Source organism: Aptenodytes forsteri, unplaced genomic scaffold (genome assembly GCF_000699145.1).
Source record: "Aptenodytes forsteri isolate BGI_AS27 unplaced genomic scaffold, ASM69914v1 Scaffold33, whole genome shotgun sequence".
Taxonomy (NCBI): Eukaryota; Metazoa; Chordata; class Aves; order Sphenisciformes; family Spheniscidae; genus Aptenodytes; species Aptenodytes forsteri.
Genome location: NW_008795037.1, coordinates 6,019,180 through 6,042,507, shown reverse-complemented (window position 1 = coordinate 6,042,507; position 23,328 = coordinate 6,019,180). Strand labels below are relative to the sequence as shown.

The following is a 23,328-nucleotide window of genomic DNA, read 5'->3' as shown; positions in this document are numbered from 1 at the left end:
ATATCAGCATACTATGCTAGGAAATGACCTACTTCTGTTTACTATTTTGATTTAAAAATGAGTTCCGTTCAAAAAAAAAAAAATCAACAAAGCTATATTAAATATTAAAGATATTAAAGAGTAATGTCATCATCCTAGCTGGTCGCTGTAGCGTAGCAAGAGAGTGGCCTGAAGTGGAAGAGCCTTACTATTCATCAATTCACGTGAGCAGATATTCAGGAGTATTTTCAGTGCATTTTTAGCAAACTGTGCTGCCATTCAGGTGGCACTGGATAACCATCCTTAATCTGTAATGAGGTCCCTTCATCTGTGAAGTTGGCTAGGCTTTTCTGAAAAAAATACAACTCTTGTTGATCAGATTGTTACAATAATGAGTTTAGTTTAAAGGTTAAATATTATATACTGTGCATCATATAGTAATGATTGTACAAAGTTGTGGTTTTTAATCAATCTGCCATGGTATTATGATAGACGTATGAGCTTTCCTAGGTATTAATAACCCCTATTACCAAACCTAGCTTGAAGATAAGTAGACCATATGTCTTTAAATGTCTACCTAATCTGCACAGTGTCTTGTATGTAATCTTTTGCTGCATATGACCTTTAGAATAGAGGACATGGCTCTGTGAACATCAGTAATGCCAAACAGTGCTTTAATAAGCAGAAAGTAGGTATGATTTCCTTTCATCAGTTACGCTACCCAAAAACATAGGTGCCATACACTAAACTTCATCCTCTTCCTTATATTACTTTATTTTGATAACACTGAAGGATTTATGTCCTGCAATTCTTAAAGTGTTTTCCTGGGGGAAGGCGGCAGGATCAAGAGAGACCAGATTGGACCCATAAACTCAAATTCTTTTCAGTCATTAAAGAAGAAAATTGCTAGGTATTTGTCACTGATAAGATGGCAACAGTATTTCTTGTTTCCCATAATTCAAAAACATTTTTATGCAAGTGAATAATGCTTCTTTTTGCTTAGTCAATAACTGGATTATGTGATGCTTATGTCCTCATAAACTGAGCTGAGCTAGCTCTCAGGATTTTGCATGTAAAACTAGATCATAATTTAAGTACAGATTCTCCTATTTTCTGGCCCTGATTTTCAGTATTGTTACCCTACCTTACGTTACTGACACTATTCCTCTCAAGGAAGGTGTGTTGAAGCATAGATGGGACAGTCTAGTGCTGAGTCATGGCCTTCATTTGGAAACAGTACTGTTTTCAATTTGTTCTGTTTCAAGAAAGCCTTTTGAGCAAAATATGTCAGCACATTATGGACTTATTTGACCAAAAGAAGGAAATTTTAAGTGTTGTAAATGTTACTGAATTGAAGCTTGCTTTTATGGTTAGAATTAAAAAGAACTAAAACAGTATTTAATGAAACTACAGATTACTCTTACAGGGAAGTCAAGGCTTATGAAGCAACGTTGAACAAATATAGTAAACTAGGAACTAAATAATATGATTTCACATATAGTCTGTGGTGTTTTCTTAGTTTCAAGTGGGTTTTTTCCATTTCAGAGCAAAATTAGAATACAGAAGAAAAACAGTTATATAGGGAGCTGCTATGAGATTAATGCAAAATTATTTGCAGAAGACGATAAATGTTATTTTGGAAGACTACTATGGCTAGTGTTCTAACTGAAGGGTTCTCAAACCTGGTAATACTACCTACTGCAAATAATCAGCTGGCAACCTAAAATCGCTCTAGGTTAAGTACAAAGCTCTCTGAAGTCAGTGGAAGTATTCCATGATTTTGGCTTTCGATCTGTTTAAGGCAGTTCAAATCTATATATTTTCTTGTACCTTTTCACTTTAACAACTTTTTGCCATCCTTCAGTTCACAATGTATTTATAATACATGTACTTTCTGAATTTATATTTCATGGGAAGTTTTAAAGCGATGCTTGTTTTCATTCCAAAATGGCATGTTAACAAAAGTTCTAAATGTTGGAAGTTCTCAGAAGGTGCAGAGCAGTTCTGGTTGAATTTCCATGGTGGTGATTCAGCAGAACACTTAGAAACTGACTTGATTTAAAGTGCATTCCTAAATTGGAGCTCAACATAAAATATCAGAAATGTAATCTCAAAGCACAGAAACACTTCTGGAAAATGGAATCCTTCTGCTTTTAGTTCCTGGACCAATAAGATTTCATCCTATGTTCTCTGTTGCTCTTAATGGTACTTTTGAAAGGCAAACACAAGCACAGTTTACACAGCTGTCTAAAGTCCAAACCTAATCCCATTCTGTTTTGCTGTACAGCAGATATCTTGGCAGGTTCCTGCTGCTGAAATTTCAGTAAGAAAGACAGTGTTTCAAGATTTGGGTTGGTTGCTATGTCCACACAAGACTGACCATCATTAATAAATGACTGAAGATAAAAAGATAGCTTAGTACTTATTCCAGCTGCAGTTAGAGTAAAATAGTGTCATTCTGAAGCAGTAATGAAAGAAGAGGCTCTTACCTGTAACAGTTGTTGTCAAACTTATTGTAACTGGCAAATGCAATTAAAACGCCAAACCCAGCTCCTAAGGAGTAAAATATCTGAGTAGCTGCATCAATCCATACCTGCATAATGACACCAACATTGTCAGTGTCAGTTCAGTCCAAAAGATGCATCAGGGAAATGCAAGCGTGTACAAGACAACTGGCTTTTGAAAAATGATCAGCATTCATGCTTATGGGAGTGTAAGTGCTTCTCAGCCCTCATGAGATGTCACATGGAGCACAGTCATGGTCTGGAATGGCTTAACCCGAAATGGTAAGGGCCGAAGCAGTGGGCAAGTTCTCAGTGCATGCACACTGCTACCACGGTGGGGTGTACCACTTGGATCTGTACTTCTGAGCTTTTGCTGAGTTCTGAAATGATTACATGATTTTTCTCCTGGGTGACAGAAATACACTTCCAATAGTTCTTGTTCCAAGTTAGTTTGGAATGTACAACCAGAAAAGTAAAAATAGTTAATGGGTCAAGAGTTACAGGACATTTTATTTCCCATAAGAGAGCTTTCTTTACGGGACTGTTAGTGCACTTTACGTGATGCTTTCTTGTTTCAGAAGCTGAAGCACGACTGACATGCTGTGAACAGAACCATGCAGGTTATCTGTCACCTTTCTCACTTAGTTGGAGATAGTTATTCCTGTGATAGTCGTTAATTTTCAGTTTAGATGCAGCATGGTCACTTTAAGAATCATCCACTAGGGAAAACATGTTTTTAATGTTGTAAAATTTTCTAAAGTGACCCTGCAGCCCAACATCCACTCAAGATGTGCAGACAGCAGTCAGGAACAATGCCACAGTGCTGGTCTCCTGAATCAGAAGCCTGAAAATAGTCTACCCTGGTTAATGAGGGTTTCACTTATTTGGTTTTTACACAGAGATATTTAAACAAGCATCTTCAACAAGGGTAATGAAGTCAATGGAGCGAATAATACTCAACATTTCTCAAAATGAGATCTTCAATGTTTGATTAAATCTGCCAAGCGCTCAAGACTACGAAAAGCACTGATTTCACCTCTATCCATGTCTACAAAATCAGATGTATCTATTGAGCTGTGGCTTTCTAACAGATCTAAGCAGCTTATGAGCTCCATCTGCGTTGGGATTTTAATGCTAAGCTTTCCCATTTGGCCCAGTGAAAAGAAAGAGAGCACCGTATCCCATCCAAACATGATCTATGAAAGCACTTATGCTAGTGATCTATTTTTTTCTCAACATAGATGATAGACGCTTTCAACTACTGCCTGCTGAAGACTGTGAACCATTTATTGAACTCTGGTTTTGTAGGGAAACTTAATTTTATGAACTGTTGAGAGTTCATTACTTGAAAGATAATATGAAGAACAATCTATGATATGTTTATTGCAAACCAGTGGATAGGCAGATATGATTTTTCTCAAATTGCAGTTCATAGAGGACTTTCAGGTATCATGGATTTCTTTTACTAAATAGCAAAACAATCCTGTAAAATTAATTCCTTGCTTGTTTCTTTTATATACCCAGTTACATCTTAATGTTCTATCTCCACACAAAGGTTGAGATCAAATAGGGTTGTACTCTCTGAAGAGTGTTTATGTGGATAAGAGTACAGAAGGAGGGATGTAAAGCCTCCTATAGTTTTTCGTGTTTTTTTTAAAAGTTCCCATAACTTGTGTTGTTAACGAAGTTCCTGAAATTTTTTTAAAATAAATTTTGCTTAAACTATAACTAGATCTGCATGCTGCCACCGTAAGGCACTTGTTTTTAGTGGTTCTCTAGCTCTTTTGTGTCTTGCCAGTGGAGTTGACTCATTATACTTCCCCTTTCTTATGATTCAAGCACCATTAAGCATCTGCTTAAGTCCTATTGATTCAAAGAAGAGGTTAGCACCTACTGCCTACCAAAGGAGTTATGCATATGCTTAAGTATCTTTTGAGTAAGAGTCTTGGCTTATAGTAGCTGATTAGAAAACAAATTGAGAAGATCAAGGTGAAGGGGAAAAAAAGCAGAAACCAGAAATTCCATTACAACTAAGATTAAATGCAAACCATTTCTTTTGTTGTAACAAAGCAGGATGTGAAGCAGACAGTGGGGCTTGTTCTTCTGCAGTTTACACTCATGTTCTCTGTTCACTTCAGCTGAATGGCTTCTGGTTGATGCGTAGTCTAATATATTTTATGGTAGGATACTGTTTTTATATGCATTAAAAATGAAAAAATAGAAACATTTTACACAGGAGGCAGTCATCAATCTTTCCAGCTTTCTTCATGGTTGTTTATGCCATTATAACTTTTGTGTATGTGGATTTAAAGAATTACTGTGCTGTGTGGAGAGGAAACATTGTGTGCACCTCCAGATGTTATTTGAACTTCAGGAAACTTGTTAAGGTGTATGAAAGAGCGAGTGTCTTCTCATGTCTGATTTAACTCTATATTTAACGCCGATTCCTTTAGCAGACCAGAAGTGTAGCTGCTGTTTTACACAGATGTTTAAAGTATCCATTTGTGCAGTGGAGATGAGTACTATGGCTTTGTAGCTTCTGGATTTTTCAGCAAGGGACATAGCTAGGCATCGGTCTAGTTAAGAGGTTCTCAGGTGAATATCTTTCTCTCCTTTTTACAGAGACACCCTTTGTGGATTCAATATCCCTGAAAATTGAGGTGTCTTAGGGCTTGCTCAGCGCTGTGCAGTATGTGGCCCTATAAAATGAGGCAGATGTTGACGCTGATCAGGATGCTCTAAGGTCTTTTAGAAGAGCATTGGCAGAGCCTTCTGTAGGTCATTACTGTTTGTGACTTACGATGATTCTTTGTTAGATTCTTCATTTGGGAGGAAAAAACCCTGAAAAGATTCAGGGACACATTGACATAGAACTGAAGCAGGAGTCTATTCTTCGGAGCCTGAGGACAAAGATTAAACACACGAGCCTATTGCAGCAGTAGGTGTCCCAGTCTCTGAGCAGGAGAAAGGCTGATGTGACAAAGCAGTTCATAAAACTTCTCCTTATAAATGAACTTTAGCCTTTTATTATTCCAGAGCAACTTTTTTTTTTGTTGTCTGAAAAATTTAGTCTTCGAAACAAATAACTTTAGGGTCATTCAAATAGCAGCTGCAGAAGTATTAAGCCAAGAAAGAGCGGTGCACAGAATATCCTTCCAAAAGCAGAAGGCAGCTATGATTATGGAGGCCTAGATTTTGAACTGATGCAAGCTGGCACAGCTCCATAGACGTCTAGTTGAATTTGTGATGGTTTTTTCCAAACAGCACTTAAAATATATAAGAAAAATTTCAGCGCCTCCTTTGTTCATCCTTGCATCTTTTTATTTATGTGTATGCATAAACGTGAACTACTGAGGTGGCTACCGCCTTGGTGACAAAGGTGGATGAAAGTCCCATATTTGAAATTCGGTTTGACTATTCCAAAATGGAGTGAGATGGGGTCTGGGTTCTGGTGATAACTTCTGTTGTTGAAGAAATGCCAGTTTCCAAATTTAGTATTACAAAACCAAGGAAGGATTGTTTTGCTAAGAGAATATAAAATAGGTCTGTATTCTAACACTCAAGGTCTTTGTCTGCCTTTTTAATTATTTAATGTTTTTTGTAACCATTTGAATGGCCTCACGACCCATCCACAGAGATACCACTGTCTTATAAATGATTTATGACATTTTTAGAATAGCACAGTGGTAAGATCTATCTGTAGTCACCAGATCATTGTTCTTTGTAGGTCTGAAATGCTGGTGATTTCATGAGTTAGTCACTATACTTGTAGATCTTGCTTTACAATGGATGAAATAATTCTTAGTTCCAGGGTACTCCACGAAGTGAGTTGGTTTGGATATATTTAATGAGAATGTCTTGCAACGTTGTTAAATGATACAAGGAAATGTACGTTACTTTCAATAGTAAGATAAGAACACCGTACTATTGAAAATCTCATTTGTATGAAGGACCGTGATTAGACGAGTTAGTCCTGACTTAGTATGTTTAGCAAGGTTTTCATAGGCCAGGATTTTTGTTTATCAGGTTAATGTTTAACCTAGTGATTCAAAAAGCAAAATTTTCTTCTTGAGGGAATCCTTAGCCTTTTGAGAACTAAATTTTTGCATGACTCAATTTTCGTGTATAAAGGATACTGTAGTTTACGGGGTACACAGTCAAGGCATGGACTTTAAGGGACTGCCACACTTGAAACTGCTCTTGTACAGGGTTTTTTTTGTGATCAGAACAGTTTGGGTTCAGGCTGAGATAGTCCTGTTATGGACAGTGTTGGAAAGTTTAGACTATCAGGGACAGTGGACTAGTGCTTATGCAAAAGCAGAAGTGTGGCTATATAATTTCAGAAATTAGCTCTAATATTTTCAGTTTTAATAACAGGGGCAACAGGTTTAATAATAACAAGGGAATGAGAGCAGAAGAGTACACTTACTGTGGCTTCTTTTAATCTTCTGAAATCTATGTGCAGGTATGCATTTATTCCATTGTATGCACCAGGCAGGGTTATTCCATGTATTAACAAGACAAATAATACAACATAAGGCAAAGTGGCTGTTATCCAAACAACCTGCAGACAACAGAGATCCCAAAGGTTAATCAGCTATTATAGAAGATTGAAGAATGTGTGAAAAATACAGCTGACACTTTCTCGGTTTTATCCATGCAGTTCGATGGAGGCGCTCTTTAGAGGACGTCTTGGGAAAATGCTGTTACGTATCATGACTCTTTACGTATGTATGGCTGTTACGTATCATGACTCTGCACGTATGTATGTTTACAGATACCAGTAGGAGACAGTTTTGACAAACAGAAGACTTGGAGTGCTTATACGTTACCAGTGTGTGTTAGACTACTGATAGTTCAGCTATATATTCATTTACTAAACAAGTGCAGTCATTGTCTGATGTTAGGTGATACTTTCATGAAAATGTACAAAAAGCTCTCAGGTGTATCCAACACTAGAATTTCTGTTGAGGTGTTTTCTAAGGGATGTCAAAGAGTAATTTCAAATTACTTTCATCAGATATTTCTCTTGTCATGGCATTTTATATAATAAAATGAAAGCATCTTAAACCATCGAAACACTAGTACATTTGGCTAAGAATAGGAGGCAAATTTAAGACATCTAAGTCCTTCAGAATATTTTCTGGATGAGACCACTAATGTTGAATTGAAAAAAATATGCTAATAAAATTTCCAGTTGGAACATCACACAAGCAAAACTTGTAAATAAAATAAAGGCTGAATCTGGATTGTGTATTTCCACTGTACATATTTGAAGGCCTCTCGCATGGTTTGGTCCCCGAGGATCCCTCAGAAGCAGTGATTTAGTCTCTTGCTTTCTAAAATTAGGAGACTTCTTAAAGGAGACAAAGAATGTAGTTGAGATAGAAGGACAATATTAGCTCTACCTTTCCTGAAGTCTTCACGCCTTTCCACAGACTAAAGAAAAGAATGATTACCACCACCAAGAGGCAGAGGGAAAGTTGCCAGCGAGGCAAGCCAAGGTCATGGATTCCACGGCTTTCATGCAGGTGCAGAACTCCTCGCCTACATACCAGATACACAGAAACAAAGCGAAGTCACTGGGGGAGAAAGGTTTTTACATATCTCATCCTGTGGGCAGCAGAAATGGATGCTGCACTGCAGTAGTAGCTGCCCTACTGACATTGCTACCCGTTAGTGAAATCCTGTTTTGTGAAGCCATGTATTGAGCTTCTTCCCATAATGCCTTTATGTTCTCACTGGCCCATCAGTGTCTGTTTAACACCATAGTGCCATAATGGTAGCACTTTCTTCACTGGAATTGTTTGGGGATTTTGGAAGTGTCATTCATTGATTCATGCTTGAATACTGAACAGATGCCCAGAGAATCTCCATCCTTGGAGATTTTAAAACTTGGCCAGTAAAGGCCTTGAGCAGACTGATTTACTTTTGAAGTTAGCCTTGCTTTGGGTAAGGAGTTGTATTAGATGACCTTCAGAGATCTCTTTCAACCTAAATTATTTTGTGATTCTAGATAAGCAAACAGCTGGCTTCCTGCAACTTGGGCAGTTCCAAAGTTACTTTCAATTTCTTTTTGAATAGACTATTGTGAGACTACAAAAAAGTGGTTGGATAGGAAAAACAACAGTTGGTAAATTTAAATTGGATATAGTACTCTGCGTTGTTCACTGAGATAGTGGAGTGATAGCAGAGGAAAATCTGTTGCTTACCAGGGTAGGCTAATTCTTTTGAGATCTACACAATGAAATGGATTGAAGTGTAGAAAAGAGTGTTTGTCCCCATGACTGGTGATATCTACAATTAGCGTTGTCAAAACACATTGTGTGCAACAGGAGCAGGGTTATGGGAGAGATTTTATAGTGGATCTCCCTTGCTTTAACTCAGCTCTATGCTATTGAAGTGTCTCGCTGCTTTTCCAGATCTAAAAAATGCAGAAATATTTTGCTTTACTGAAAGCTGTATTTGCAAAGAGGAATGGCATTGCGGCTGGAGCCCTGTACTAGAGGAGAACTGCAGAGCTAACTCCTTGTTCTGATATGGATCTACAGGATGCTGGCTCAGGGATACAATGTCTTAGTGTTTTAGTGCCCATCCAGATAAAATGGTCATGACCTTCCTTGTCTCCTCCCCTTTCTCTGTCACCTTTTATTTGCTATGCACTTTTTGGATAAAATAGAAAGTTGATCTCTGTTGGCTTTTCTTAGCACCATCATGGTACAAATAAATCAAAGAAGCCCTTTTCACTGGAGAAACTTGACATGTTTTATGAAGATAACTACATTTTAGAGAAACTGAAGTACTGAGTGATTTGCCCTGCATGACTGCAGACATGTAGAGACTAAATCCTCAGGAGTATAATTCCAGCCTTATTGGCTGTCTGTGTACAATCTCTTACTAGATAGATGGTGCTTCAGAGTTAACTTAAGCACTTGTCTTGCCAAGTCAGAGATGAGTGAGATGGTTGAGCAAGTTCCAAGACAGGGCAAACCTGTGTCAACTTAAATGGGGAAAACTGAAAAATGTCTCTGTACTACTTAAACTGTAGAAACATGCTGGGAAAATTAAGGCCCATTAGAACGATCTAGTAATATGAAAGAGTTGCATACAATTCCCTTTCGATTCCTAAAGCATCGAGATATGATCAACTAAGAATTGTAATAGTTCTGCTTCTGTAGTTTCTCCTGTTTGATAAGAAATGCTGTATTTTTGGACTGTTTCTGTGATTTATCCCAGGTTGGATAAAAGATACTTGTAGAAAGCATCCTCCTAAATTAAGCAGCTGATCTGTTTCTGTTGCATTGTAAGGCTAATAACAAGTGAGGCATTAAAAAGGTAGTGACCATGTGTTTGTGGCATATATTCGAGAATGCTCCTATTTAGAAAGTATGAGGTGAGTTTAACTCTTATTATACAACAATATAGCTATATAACAATATAGCTGTTACCTGTGGAAACAGTAAAACATAGAGGCAGACTTCTTTATCTCATCTAAAAACCTATTATCTTTAATTAAATGTAAATAAATAGGCAGGTCTCATTCAACTTTTGCTTAGAGTGTGAGTGAAAGCTACTTGTATTTCTGCTAATAAAGTATCATTTGCCAGAGGATCCACAGGCGTAAGTGAATCCTGGGCAGGGATGCCTGATTCCATTCTAAACTTACCAGCTTGGGCAGTGGTAAGTGTAGCCGGGAAAAGCTTCCCAGGCTTCTGATCAGAACATTTGTCCAGGATCTTGGGAGGGTTTTGGCAATCTGTCCTATCACAGTTACACTGCTATCACTATCAGAGCTGGATGTTGTAAAGAAAGTCCTTTGGATTATGATGTGTAGATGCCTACTCAGAAAAACTGAATCTGAACTTGCATTCTTTGTGCCCATTTAACTTTTTATTCTTCTTGCCCAAATATTTTTCTGGATTTGTAAAGAAACCTGCTTCCTTGTGTGTTTGCTTTCCAAGAAGCAGCTAGCAATGCATCTTACTGTTAGGAACACTTGCCAGAACTGCCATTTCAAATGTGGTATTCCCATGATTTTCAGGAGACTCTCCATTCCAAAAGTTCTGCTCCCTTAATTGGGGTAAGGGATCATAAAATAGGAAGAGAAAAATACTTTTGTAATCAGTCAAAACAGCTGTGTAACTGGGCAGCTAAGCAATGAAATCGTCATAGACAGCTGCTGTTACTGAGCTGTAATTCTGGAGGGTTTTGTTCCCTTTTCCTTTTTTCTTTTTTGTTTTTCTTTGTGACCTCTGAAGATAAGTCATAGAAGCTTTCCGAAAGATGCCCTTTTTGAGGGTTGCTGGGAAGTAGTTTGTGAATGCTTACGTATTAGAAGCTAAATTTCTGTTCCAGCAGCACCATAAAGTATAAAAGATCTAGTGCTAGGCTGTGATTTAGGTTAAGATGTGTTGACATCTGAAGAGATGGAGGAGAGAAGCAGCAGCCAAAGTATTAGATAGACTAAACTTTCTTGGTTTGAAGGATATAGCTCTCTAATGTTCTTTGAGAAACAGTCATTTTTTTGGAGAAGGGCAAATTTGAAAAGAACTTTGCATTCATCATGTTCATCCAAGTTAGCATACATCAGTGATGCTATAGAAAATCCAGTTAGCTCAATTATGCCACAATTATTCTTGTTTCACATCAAGGAGTACTTATTTCAGGAGCAGCTGAGGCTGTTTTTAGCCTGTCTCTGTTAAGAAAGGTTGAGTGATAAATCCCTGACTGGCTCCTTTACATTATACTTGGTCACTTCCCTTATACTGGCCACGAAGAGGAAAATGAGAAGTAAGAGATACTGCAAGATTCCCCGTTCAGGAAGCTCTGAGGTCAAAACACCTGAATTTTCAGCCTTTTGATATTACAGCAGAATAATGCAACGTGGCCAACGTCCATTCCTGAATCGAGGGTTGTCTTCACTAGCTGCAGGATTGTCCCATTTCCCAATGCTATAAAGACATGTACACTCATAAAAAAAAAAAAAAAAAAAGAAAAAAACTTATCTAAAAAAAAAAAAAAAAAAAAAGGCATAAACTGATCTCTCTTAAATCCCTAAGCCAGGGAACCAGAGGAAATATAACACCAACTAGTATCAGCCTCTGTTGTCTGTCAACTTCTCTAAATTATGTCCAAAGCTACTGGGAGTGTCTTAACTGAAAGCTTCTGAAAGTGATTCTTGTTTCATAAGTATAGAGATATCTGTCCAATTCTGCTAACAAAATAAACTCTAATAATTCACAACTCTGTGTCAAAGGAAAAGTCAGAGGCAGTAAGACAGCTGGAATTAGTATTTTGCCTGCAGATTGTTGTTATTGAGAAAAGAAAAAGTAGATGAGAAATGCATGCAAAAAGGAGAAGAAAATGTTATGGGGGAAAGATTGAGAATAAACATTAACAGATGGAGCTGACAGAAAGTAGAACAGGGACCTACTATATTATGCTGAGCAAAATACAAGAAGAGCTAATAAATTGTTTAAGCTTTCTGATATTCTAGTCAGAGCTCTAGCAATATTTAGTTAGTACAGCACCTAGAATCAAAGAACATGCACTAGAGATAAGAAATGAACTTTTTTTTAATCAGGGATTTGTGCAAAGGAGCCTGATTTATGCTAACACTGCTTTCCATGTAAGGGAGTGTAAATTACATTTGCAATGACTTTGAGACTGTACATCACTGTAAATACAGGTCCCAAGAGTCTTTCTGCCTATCTGCAAGAGGAGCAGGAATGTGAAGGGATTTCAGATTGAAGCTGCATTCAGAGATTCTGGTTTCTCTCTCGGAGATTTCTTCTGGTCCTCTCCTTCCCTGTGCTCTCTACTGGAAAGATTCCCCTAGTCACCCAATAATTCTGGCACCAATTCTTGCCTTACTTCCGCACTGCATTCAGCTAAAGGGAAATAGTTTGCTTCTGTTGAAATCAGCATACAGCAATTTGTTGGCTGGTACCACTGTCTTCTGTTTTGTCTTTGTGCAGCACTTGGATCCTCTTTAATTTGGTGTCAGATCGCAAAGAGCCAACAGGAAGCCCAGCTGTTTGGTATTCACACATAAACCCTACTAAAGACAAATTATTGAGGAGGCAGGAGGGCAGCTGCTCAGAGGGGCTCAGTAAATGAAGGATCCAGTCATCATTCTAATAATAGGTGATGCTGGAACCAAGAAATTCTTCTGTCTCTTAGTGTTCTCATCTATAAAATAAGGATTATTATAAACCTTTGCTTTGTCTCCACTCTGAGCAATTCAGAACATACTCTTTATGGAAGTGGTGAGTATTTGAGTATAAACAGGGAACCAAACCAAAGGAAAAAGAAATGCCACGGGTCATGATCTGAAAAATACTGTGTATCTTGTTCACTCCAAAACATTTAATCCATAGCCAGAAAACAGGAGGTAAGTGTTTTAGGTGTAGAATTCTCCTAGATGTTTTTGTCAGACTGGTTCTTTCTAAGGACTTTCTACGGAGGCTTTTGTATTATTCATCCCTATGGAGATTTACACGATTGTATTTTGGAAATTTAGAAGCTTTTGTACAAGCAGATCAAGTTAAAGGCCTTGGAGTAGGCCTCGTTTTTCAATCCCAAATCAATTATAATTTTAGGTTTCAATCCAAATATGATTACACAGCTTCATAGGCTCATTCTTTCTCTTTTTATTAAAGGCAAAAGTTATTTGCCTAAATCTGATGCGATCAATAGAAGGGTGTCATTCATCTGAACAATTTTTAGATGTGTTGTATCAGATTTGTTCAGATTACAAAAATGTCATCAACTTGTCAGCACATTAGTATGTTAACTAACAAATACATTTGTTAGTTAACATTTTAAGTACTTCTTAGAACTTCCAAGTACTTCTAAAAGTTAGTAGTCACTTTTATGGGATCAAACCCAAATGGCTTGCATAGAGTAAGTATCAGCAAATTGGCTAAGTTATAAATAGATATAGTCCTGGTCTCTTGAGCTCTGTTGCCTATTCTGGTACTTAGACTAGTTTTTTATGATTTGAAACTTAATGCAAATTGTAGATTGAAGATGCTAAAAGGACTGTCAGTGTATACAGTGTGCAATCCATAGAAATTAAATTACATACTCAATTTAGAAGGCAATTTGAAGCACGATAATTGTACTCAATTAGAAGGCTCTCCTACATGCCTCTCTTGTGTTATATATTTGGGCAACCATAGTTTGGTTGTCATTGCTGCCAGTTTCCTTCAGAGTATAAAATACAGTTGCATCTTTTATCCATGGAAGGTTGGGTTATCTGCTTTAAGCAGCTGTGGATGGACTTCTTTTTACACAGTTTGCCAGGCTCCAGGTATTTTTACTTCAGGTACAGCACTGCTTAAATTCAGCTGAACTGTTTCCACAGCAGTTTGTGTCTACGAGGTGTATATCCACAGCTGTGTGGCACGGAGCTTGTGGTACAAACCCTGCAGACCTGAGCTGGCTCCATGCAGGTTGAACATCAGTGTCTCCTCACTGTAATTCTGGGGCTGGGGGTGCAGTGCAGAGATAGCAGGGTGGCTCCACAAGAAGTCAGCAAAGTGCAACAGGGTTAGCCTGGCTCAGATCCAGCTCTGCCATACATGCAGCTGCTGTGAGCTGCTTGGGTGCCTCTGGGTGCTTTGTAAGGAGCTCTGTCTATGGCATCACTGCAATGCAGAAGGATAGCCTGGCTCCAGGGGAGGGAGTGCTCTTCTACAGCCAAGAACATAGGAGAGTGTTGCCAAGCCATCTGACGTGCAGTGCTACATGTGCGCTACATACCTCCCCCCGCCCTGGAGCGCTGGGCACACATCAGAGGCAGCCAGGGGCTCTGCAGCAGCCAGCTTGGGTTCAGCTGGACATAGTCACTGCAGCTCTGTTGGATACTGCATTGTCTTTTGCCAACACCTTTGTTGTCTGGGATCTTCTTTTCTGAAGATGTTTCAGCTCCCTCTTGTGTTGGAGAATGGAGCTATGTAATGGACTTAAAGCTACATTTGGGAATCACTTACAGAAAGATAATTTACCAGTGGCACCCTGGTTGGCATATTTACTATTGGTACTGAATGAAATGGTATTTCTTTTTGAATCACGATAATCCTGAAATTATATGTGGCCACTAGGACTAAAACTCTTCATTCACTGAGAATGTTTATCTCCACTCACTTAAGTCTTTACCCAGCTTAATTCTCCCATTAACTTAATAATTCTGACCTTCCTTGCTATTTGTGCCGCACTTCAGCACATTCAAGTCTGCAAAGCACTCTGAAAAAAGAGATTTTCAAAATCTGCTTTTAAACCATTACATTGAGATTTGCAGATAGAATGGAAACGCTTGAATTTCATCCCTCCGTAGGTCTAATGAATACTAAACTCCTGAAAAAAAGTTTATTGTTTGAGGATACATGGCAAAGCAGTTAGAGCACACGTGCTCCCAACTGCCCCAGCCCTTAGTCAGCAAGTTAAATGGTGCTTCTGTCAGCATTCTCAATGGGCCATGCACTGCCCTAGACAGGAGGGTTGTGAAAGAAGAGCCCCAGCCTCTCCAAAGAAGCTGTTGAGCTTTCATGAAACTTTACTGATTTCAGAAGAGCTGCATGGAAAGACACAAAGTTGCCAGAAGAAAGTCAACCATAGGAATAGGCCCACGCGCCACAAACTGAGGACTGCAGACACATTTAAACGAATGAATGCTCACTTTATGGTTTGACATTTGTTGTAATGCTGGGTCCTTTACACAGTGAGGTTAAGTTTGTAACCTTTTCATGGATTAACGCTTAGATGTGATAGTTTTGGATGAGCAAACACTTCCCCTATAGGAAGCAACACATAAAACACTAGTGGTGATACCATGTCAGTACTGTCATAGAGAACATTTGATAAGAAACAGGTGAATACAAATAAATGGGTGTTTAGTTGTGTGCGACACCTTGAGCAACATGTGCAGGTGGAGATGTTCCACAGAGAAAGGCTCTGCTTCTGCTTGCCAGGATTTCAAATGCAAGGTAATATAGGGGAGGTACTGCAGCTCTGACCTCACCTGCTGTAATTATTGCTCAGAGCCTGGTACCACTACCAAACTACACAGGATTCTGTATGTAAAGATAAGCAGTTAGAATTCCTCCTACAAGTTAGCACAAAGTGAGCCAATCGCGTGCAGCATAATGTGCAGCTCCTGACGTTTGCAGTATCTCATACACCCCCCCATGCAAATTTAAATTGGCAAAGTGGTCATTCTTCCAGTCTTCTGGACTTACTACACAAGGGTGTGTAGTGGTTTAGGAATCATTTCCATAAAGCTGTCCAAAGCCTAAGAACATGTGTACACACTTACATGGATTGACTTCCACTGTACTCGCATTTAATTTCTTTTCTCTTTGTGTAAGTAAATGGTCAACAAATGTGAAGATGTGAACATATGTGAAAAATAAATTTGAAAGCTGCGCATGTAAATATCTGTGGAATAGCTGTTTTTATTTTATGCACATAAATACTTGTACCAGAAATTTCTGGGCATTGAGTCAAAAAGAGAAAGATTGAGTTACTTAGTTGAGTCCAAAAAAGTCAACACAGTCAAAAAGTAAATATACAATGTGTAGGGATGTAAAAATGTTAGTCTCAGGCTATGGATGTGTAAACAATGCACCCAAACACTTCCTAAATATGCCTGTGCAGTTAATATAGAATTGATTTCGAAAGCAGCTTTCTTACTGCTCTTTCAGCAATGTGGCCATAAATTTCCCATGTAAAGTATTTAATAATGTACCTGATTCTAAGCCCACTGAAATGAGAGGAGTTCTTCTGTTATATTCAGGGGATTTTCTAGGGGTGAAGGTACAGAACCTGGCTAGAATTATTGTTGGTCTTTGATTGCGTGATCTCTGTGAAGGTAAGCAGATGACTGCTACTCAACTGCAAATCTGTCAGAAACATCTGACAACTTTCCTTTCAATTAAGATGCAAAAGATGAGTAAGTCTAGATGTCTAGAGAGGTTCTTAGTTTCTCATTGCTTGCAAACTCTCAAATTAGTTTATAAGGTATGGGTGTTGCATGAAGAAACCTCTTCAAGAAGCTTCAGATGTATTCAGTGGAGGTTTGTTGTCCAGGAAAGTGGTATATTACTGACAACTGCTGATCATGTTTTAGCATGAGCTTAGAGTCTTTTCTTACCTGAGGTGATTAGCAGAATATAGGGCTATCCACTCTCACTAGTTCTTGTTTGATTCAGTTGTTATAAGCATTTATAAGCAGAATTGCTTATGCTTACTTTTGAAATGGTGTTTTCTCTCTTTTGGGAGAGGTTGCTCCACAGTTGTTTTATGGGGATAGGTTCCTGCATCTTCCTTTGCAGCACATAACGTTGATCACTCCATTTGACGTGCTACTGAACTATGTGGACCCTTTGGTCTGTGGTGGTATTTCCTATGAAGACTTAGAGGTCTTAGAGGTCTTTTCCAACCTTAATGATTCTATGATTCTATTCTATGATTCTATGACTTGTACCCCAAAGCACAAACCTATTGGACTATAAAAGTTCCCTTTGCTGTATAGGGTGAGGGTTTTCTCAGGATATTCTCAGTTCACACACTCCTCGTAATTTTGTGTTCATAAATATGATAGACGTAGACTGCTGTGACTGAACATTGTCTTATTCCTTGTTCTTAGGTAGCTTTTTGCAGTTACTTACATCTGGGCAGACTTGTGAATTCTGTGAATTTCCTTTACTGAGTCTGGCATGAAAATTTCCCCGTAAAAATGTGTTTTTTTTCTTACGCAGAAAGAATGGATTACAGTCCTGAGAAAGAGTACTATGAGAGGAAAATAGCCGTAGCTCAATACATTTGTTGACAATTTCACTATTTTGTTTAAAAAATTGCCAGGATTTGTTCCTCCAACAGATGATGATTTTTTACAAGCACAGTACCTCGTGAGAAGAATAGTGCTTTTGTTCCTCCAAAAGGGTATTTTTTAATTGTCAGCATAAATGAAAGCAAGATGGTAACAAACTTTTCCCAGACACAAGAATGGAGAGAACAAATATAAAGTACGTCTGTATTCAGATGAAGTATTTAAATAGGAGTGATATGGAGTAGATAGGGGAACTTTTTTTGCAGTGAAGCACTTGTGTTCTTCCAAAAAAATGTTTATAATGACTTATTTTAACATGTTGAAAGGATAGAAGGTCTTTTGCATTTTGTGTGTTTAATTCCAAACCAATGAACAGGGAAGTAATTACAGTAGTGTGCGTCTCCAAAGAAATGTGGAATTGACATTTTATTCCTAACTGGATTTCTCTTATGACTGACTATTACTAGCAGAAGGGCACCAGTTGTTATCAGATTTTGGAGTGCTTGCTTTGCTAAGTTTGCAGTGTACAAATAGTTTATAATTGATTTTAACCATCTCTAATGAGGTATTGTAGAGATCCCATTCCATCCTATATTCCCGTTGTAAGCAACTGTCCTGTTGACGTCAGTGGCACCTTGGCCTGAATTAAGCCTGAATGACTGAAAACCAGACTTAGTAAAATGTATCTTAGTAAAAGGCTCTAGAAAGCCTAAGTGTAGAACCACTTTAACCTGAATTATTGCCCAACTCTTAAGGCTTGAAAACAAAAGCCAAATATGTTTGTCAAAGTCCGCCTGTCACTGCCTTGGCTTGGAAATTGCAATTTGAAGTGATTTCTTCCAAGTCTGAGGCTTAGAGGTTTCTCTCTGCTTTCCCTCCCCCCTAAACACTGAACAGCTGAAAGATTTGGCATAGATTCTTAGCAAGTTTTCCCTTCTCTCACTCAGTGTAAGTGGTGAGAATCAGCATGTTTCTGTTGAACTTCGAGGTGCCTTTCTTGAAGTATTAGGTGAACTGCCACATCGCAGTACTCCCACCTCTTCCTACAGTTTATTCCTGTGCTGGTGGCAATAGAGAGTCAGCTCTGGCAGCTGCATGGTTTTAGGAAATAACCTACTCTAAATTCATGGTCAGGCCAGCTTTGTGTGAGGGAATCGTGCCCCAAAGAGAAGAGGTGTCTGTTTCTCTTAAGGGTAACCACACCAGCTTTCTGCTCGTGGCCTATTTTGGAAGTACCTCTTTTCAGTTATTCTTCAACTGGAAAATAGATGTTTGGTGTTTCTGGTCTCCCTGCTTCCAGTTCAGCTTGCCCGCCAGAAGGCAAAAGTTTGCGTTTACGTTCTTGATGTAAATATACAACCTAGAGAACCAAGTTCAAGCTGTACTGCTTCCCATGTAGTCTTGAGGCTGAAGACTTAAGTGCTTGGGCATTTAGCATCCTTAAGTTTTCCATAAGCTGCAGTGCATCCCAGTAACACAGAACACAAAGTTCTTGTTATGCTGGTTACAGTGGTTGAAAACATGGCCCCAGATACTCCAAACTGGGCGGTCTCCCTTATGCCTTGGTACTACTGAGGAGAATAATGGAACTTATTTTAACCTGCACTGACAAAATCACTCCCTTTCTATGATATTTTTACAGTGGGCACCAGCACTATTGCTGTTTTCAATCCCTCTCTTAATACTACTAATTATCATACCTTGTGTTAGTGCAGAGGCTGGGCTTCCATAGGTATCCCACTGAAGTTTGAGTGGCATAGTTTGATTTCCCTGTGGTATAAAAGTAGCTGCTCTATTTCCTTGTTTCTCTATATAACTGATCAAAACTCAAAATCTGAAATCTGCCATATTAAATCTATTGCCCAAAAAGTAATTGTTTCTGTTATTGCTAATATCTGGCAACACTGGATAGCAGTACAAACCTTAAGAAAGTAAACATGATCATGGAATTTGGAAACCAGTGTCTTCATGATGCTGTTACTTAAAAACTCTTTACTCATCCACAGTATTATTGAGGAAGGATCAATTAGCTATCCAGTCGATAATTTAGGATTTCTGGCTGTAAGGAATAGACTGACCTGACACAAACTAATCTGTCAGGAACTGTAGTTCTCCTCTGGCAAAGATTTGTGGGTTAAAAGTGACTAATGGCTATCTACCAGGAAGAATCAGGTGTGATTCCTACACAAACACTTTGGTCAAGTTCAGCAGTCATTCAAGCAGTAGTGCAATATGGTGTAAGGACACCCAGTATTCTTAAAGGAATATTCAGCCTTTACTTGAAGGGGTTTTCAGAGGGAATGTATCCAGTCAAGACCCTTACTTGAACTATTACTTAATGGTATACTGCATCCAAAAATGGTGCATCATTTTGTAAACTCATTATACTGATGCAAATTTAACATTACATCATCACTTCTATTTCCTGACCCTGTTGCAGATAATATGATAATAATCTTCTACAATCAGAAGATTCAGCTCTCCCTGTTGTAAAAAGAACATGGGAATGAGTTAGGTTATTTGATAGAAGAAACTGCTTTCTGAATTGGGCTGTCTCTATTAGGTTGGATCTGAATACACTAAAACTTTGCACAAGTTTGGGTCCACACCTGAGCTTTACAGCTGGACTTGATGAGCTAATCCAAATATTGAATAAGTGAACATAATGCCCCTTGTGATTCCCTGTTTTTACAGCTGGGGAAGCAGATGTTATAGGTTGTGTTACTTGAGTGGTTATTCTTCTCATTTTTGCAATATAATCTAGTTGCTAATAAGTACAGGGCCTAGGGACTTAATTACTGCCCTAAAATTCAAGGAGCAAAGCATAATGAAATGTCAAATTCCCTTTTTATTCTTACGTTCTGAAAACTGCACCTTGAATCTATTTCATGGTAAGGAAAGAACCCTAATATTTGAAGTTTCAGTGTACAGACAGAATCACAAATTGAGCTGTTCCCCAAATCAGTGGAACTAAATCAAAACATTGTGAATAGATTCTACCACTACCTCACCCACTACAAATTCAAAATCATACCCCAAGCATGATGTGGTAACAGAAAATGTGTAGAACCACTTCAAATCATAAAGGAGCAAAGCAAGAATATAGGGATTGTATTTTGCTTTACAAAGGCTTAAGCACAAGAAAATTATAAAGAAAACCTTTTTTTAAATGCTGGTCACATGGAAGTTCTGTAATAATGCAGTTCTTTGTTTGAGGATGCTGAATGTGTAATTTCTTATCGTTCACTTCCAAGTCAGGTTCTCTGACTGACTACATGCGTATATAGCCTTTTGCTATAAATGATCTCTCTTTCCATTTGAGTTATGAACACATCACATATTGTCTTTGTAAGGGCAGTAGATTTCCTAGCTGTCATTATTTGCCATTGTAGTGAGTTCCTTTGAACTCAACCCCCCTTATTGTTTTCAAAGCACTGAGTTTAGTTTACCCAAACCCCTGCCAACAGTTTATCACTACTGATCTTTCACTGTGCTGTCTTCAGAGGACAAATAGCAGCCACAAATGTTTCAGAGCTATAAACACAGACGTCAGGATCCCTACTATAACCAGGCATGGTGTAACACACGCTAGGTTATTTATGGTAACAGTGGTGTCCCTTTGTTTCTACAGGGTAGGACTCGCTGCTCAGCAGGTGTGTGCCCTGATACCCTTCTATTGCCAACACAGAAATATTAATTGATTATTCAGATTAATTCAACAGCTGATTCAATTAGCCTGATGCCCACCCTTCTTTCTTTATCCTAATCAAATCCTATTTTCCCTTGGAGGTCCATAATGCAATTATTTATACACAGATTGATATCTTTGTTTTATAGTTCAGTTGTTAATTTATATACCTTTTTGGTTTTGATTCCAAGTGTTTGATTTGAGTGTGCCTTTGCCTGTTTTGGCCCATATTGCAGAATGCTCTTCTGCTTAGGAATTAGAAAAAGCCCGTCTTTCTACAACTGTGGTGCTCTCCTCCATGCTCAGTGTTTCATCTCACTTCATTGAACTATTGAAGCAGCTGAGTAAACAGAGGTCTGCTCTGAGATACTTTGCAAGTGGAGAAACAGGCCAAGTCTGTTGAACAAATGATTATTTTAAAGCTTTGAAGTCAGCTCAGTTTGACATGCAGTTGTCTTTGTCAGAATATTGCTGTGTTTCCTTGCCCTGGCAAAGTTGGTGCAAATAAAAGTGGAACATCAGGGGGGATTTGTCTGGTCCAATTCCATATTGCTCAGTGGCAAGTACTGCATTTGTACTGGAAAAACTAAAGCTTGCAGAGGCAAGAGTCTTAATCACACAGGAATACAGATCAACATTGCAACTGCATTTTAACCTTAGTCTTATGCTTATTTTAGGGGCTGGATGCTAAGCTATTTTACCTTCCGGAGGAAACGCTCTTAGACATAGAATTTCTAATAAATAGCAAAGTCAAGTCCACACTTACTCATAAAATTCAGCTGCAGGAGTGAGCTTGTACTTCGAGTATTTGGTACCATTGCCAAGCACTGATGCATTGAAGAGTTTGGGATCTGTACAGTTTGGGCTGTTCCAACTGTTGTCGCAGTTTGTCCAGGGGAGCTCAAATGTGAATGATGAAAATAGATAATACAGAGACCAAGCTATGATAACGTTGTAGTAGAAACCCACGTAAAGAGCTATGAGTATCACTGCATAGCCTACACCTAAAGACAAAGGAAAACTAGATTATACATTGCATTTTACATGCAACAGTCTATGCAAACACTGTAGTTAAACTCAGCTATACATGGTTGCAAATTCATTTTACATCTTCAGACCAATAAAAGGAATTTTTGACATTTACATACACACATGTGGACACAGTGTCACTGACCTTAAAACAAAAAATTACATTAATGATTTTGGAAAATGACTGGCTTTTAGCAAATCTAGTTGTTTGCCAGAAAATGGAATTAAGCAATGCAATGTCAAAATTTGCTGTTGTACAACTCTGTTGCTGATTTGCTTCCAATGCAGAAGATTGCAAGCCCATGTTAGGAGTGAAACTCACTTCATCTTCATAATGTCAGAGTCCTTGGCAACTTTTCTTGGAAAAGTAAAGCTCAAGACTTAAGTGAAGTTTCCCTATGCCTCGCGTTCCCACCCTGAGCTAGTTTGGAACAGACACCGATGCCTCTCCTGTTTCTTTCCCATTGTTACTCTCCAGATTGGCTTCTGTCAGCCTGTAACTAGGTCCAAAACATGCATGAAACAGTCTCTGCTGTTCCACTGAGGGGCTCAAGTGGTTCTTGGGCATGCCAGTAAATCTTGGTGTATATCAAGCTTGGGGCTAAACTGTGTGTGGACTTTCAAACCATTTCATTATCTCCCCAGGATTACAGAATCCCCACTGTAAGCATTCCCTTTTGACTTTGAACATTTGTTTTGTATTTTTGCATACTGTGAAGTGTGCTTGGAGGGTGCCTTTAGCGAGAGAGCCCCAGAGAGTGCATGTTCTCCTCATGAAAATGCACATTTTCCAATGGTTTGGGAGGAAGCTTTGGTACTAATGTCAGAGCAGAACAAAAGTTCGTTGCCAGAATTGTTCAGGAAGCTTGCTTTACCTTGGCATATATAATCCGTGGGTCCTGGAACTGGCGGCAGATGAAGTTACTAAGCCACTATCCATTGTATTTGAGAAGTCATGGCAGTCCGGAGAAGTTCCCGCTGACTGGAAAAGGGGAAACATAACCCCCATTTTTCAAAAGGGAAAAAAGGAACCCCCGGGGGACTACAGGCCAGTCAGTCTCACCTCTGTGCCTGGGAAGATCATGGAGCAGATCCTCCTGGAAGCTGTGCTAAGGCACGTGGAGGGCAGGGAGGTGATTCGAGAGAGCCAGCGTGGCTTCACCAAGGGCAAGTCCTGCCTGACTAACCTGGTGGCTTTCTATGATGGGGTGACTACATCAGTGGACACGGGAAGGGCTACAGATGTCATCCATCTGGACCTCTGTAAGGCCTTTGACACGGTCCCCCACAACATC

General features: G+C 38.8%; 1 protein-coding gene across 1 annotated transcript in view; it reads right to left on the bottom strand.

The window, feature by feature from the left end:
- SLC6A2 (solute carrier family 6 member 2) overlaps positions 1-23,328 on the bottom strand; it is a 79,928-nt gene that overhangs the window by 23,192 nt on the left and 33,408 nt on the right. The window contains exons 4-7 of the mRNA XM_009276731.1: positions 21,771-22,008; positions 7,892-8,030; positions 6,913-7,047; positions 2,469-2,572 (exon numbers count right to left, since the gene is read on the bottom strand). Of these exons, the coding sequence (XP_009275006.1) occupies positions 2,469-2,572; positions 6,913-7,047; positions 7,892-8,030; positions 21,771-22,008 (616 nt within the window). The remainder of the gene's footprint in view (positions 1-2,468; positions 2,573-6,912; positions 7,048-7,891; positions 8,031-21,770; positions 22,009-23,328) is intronic.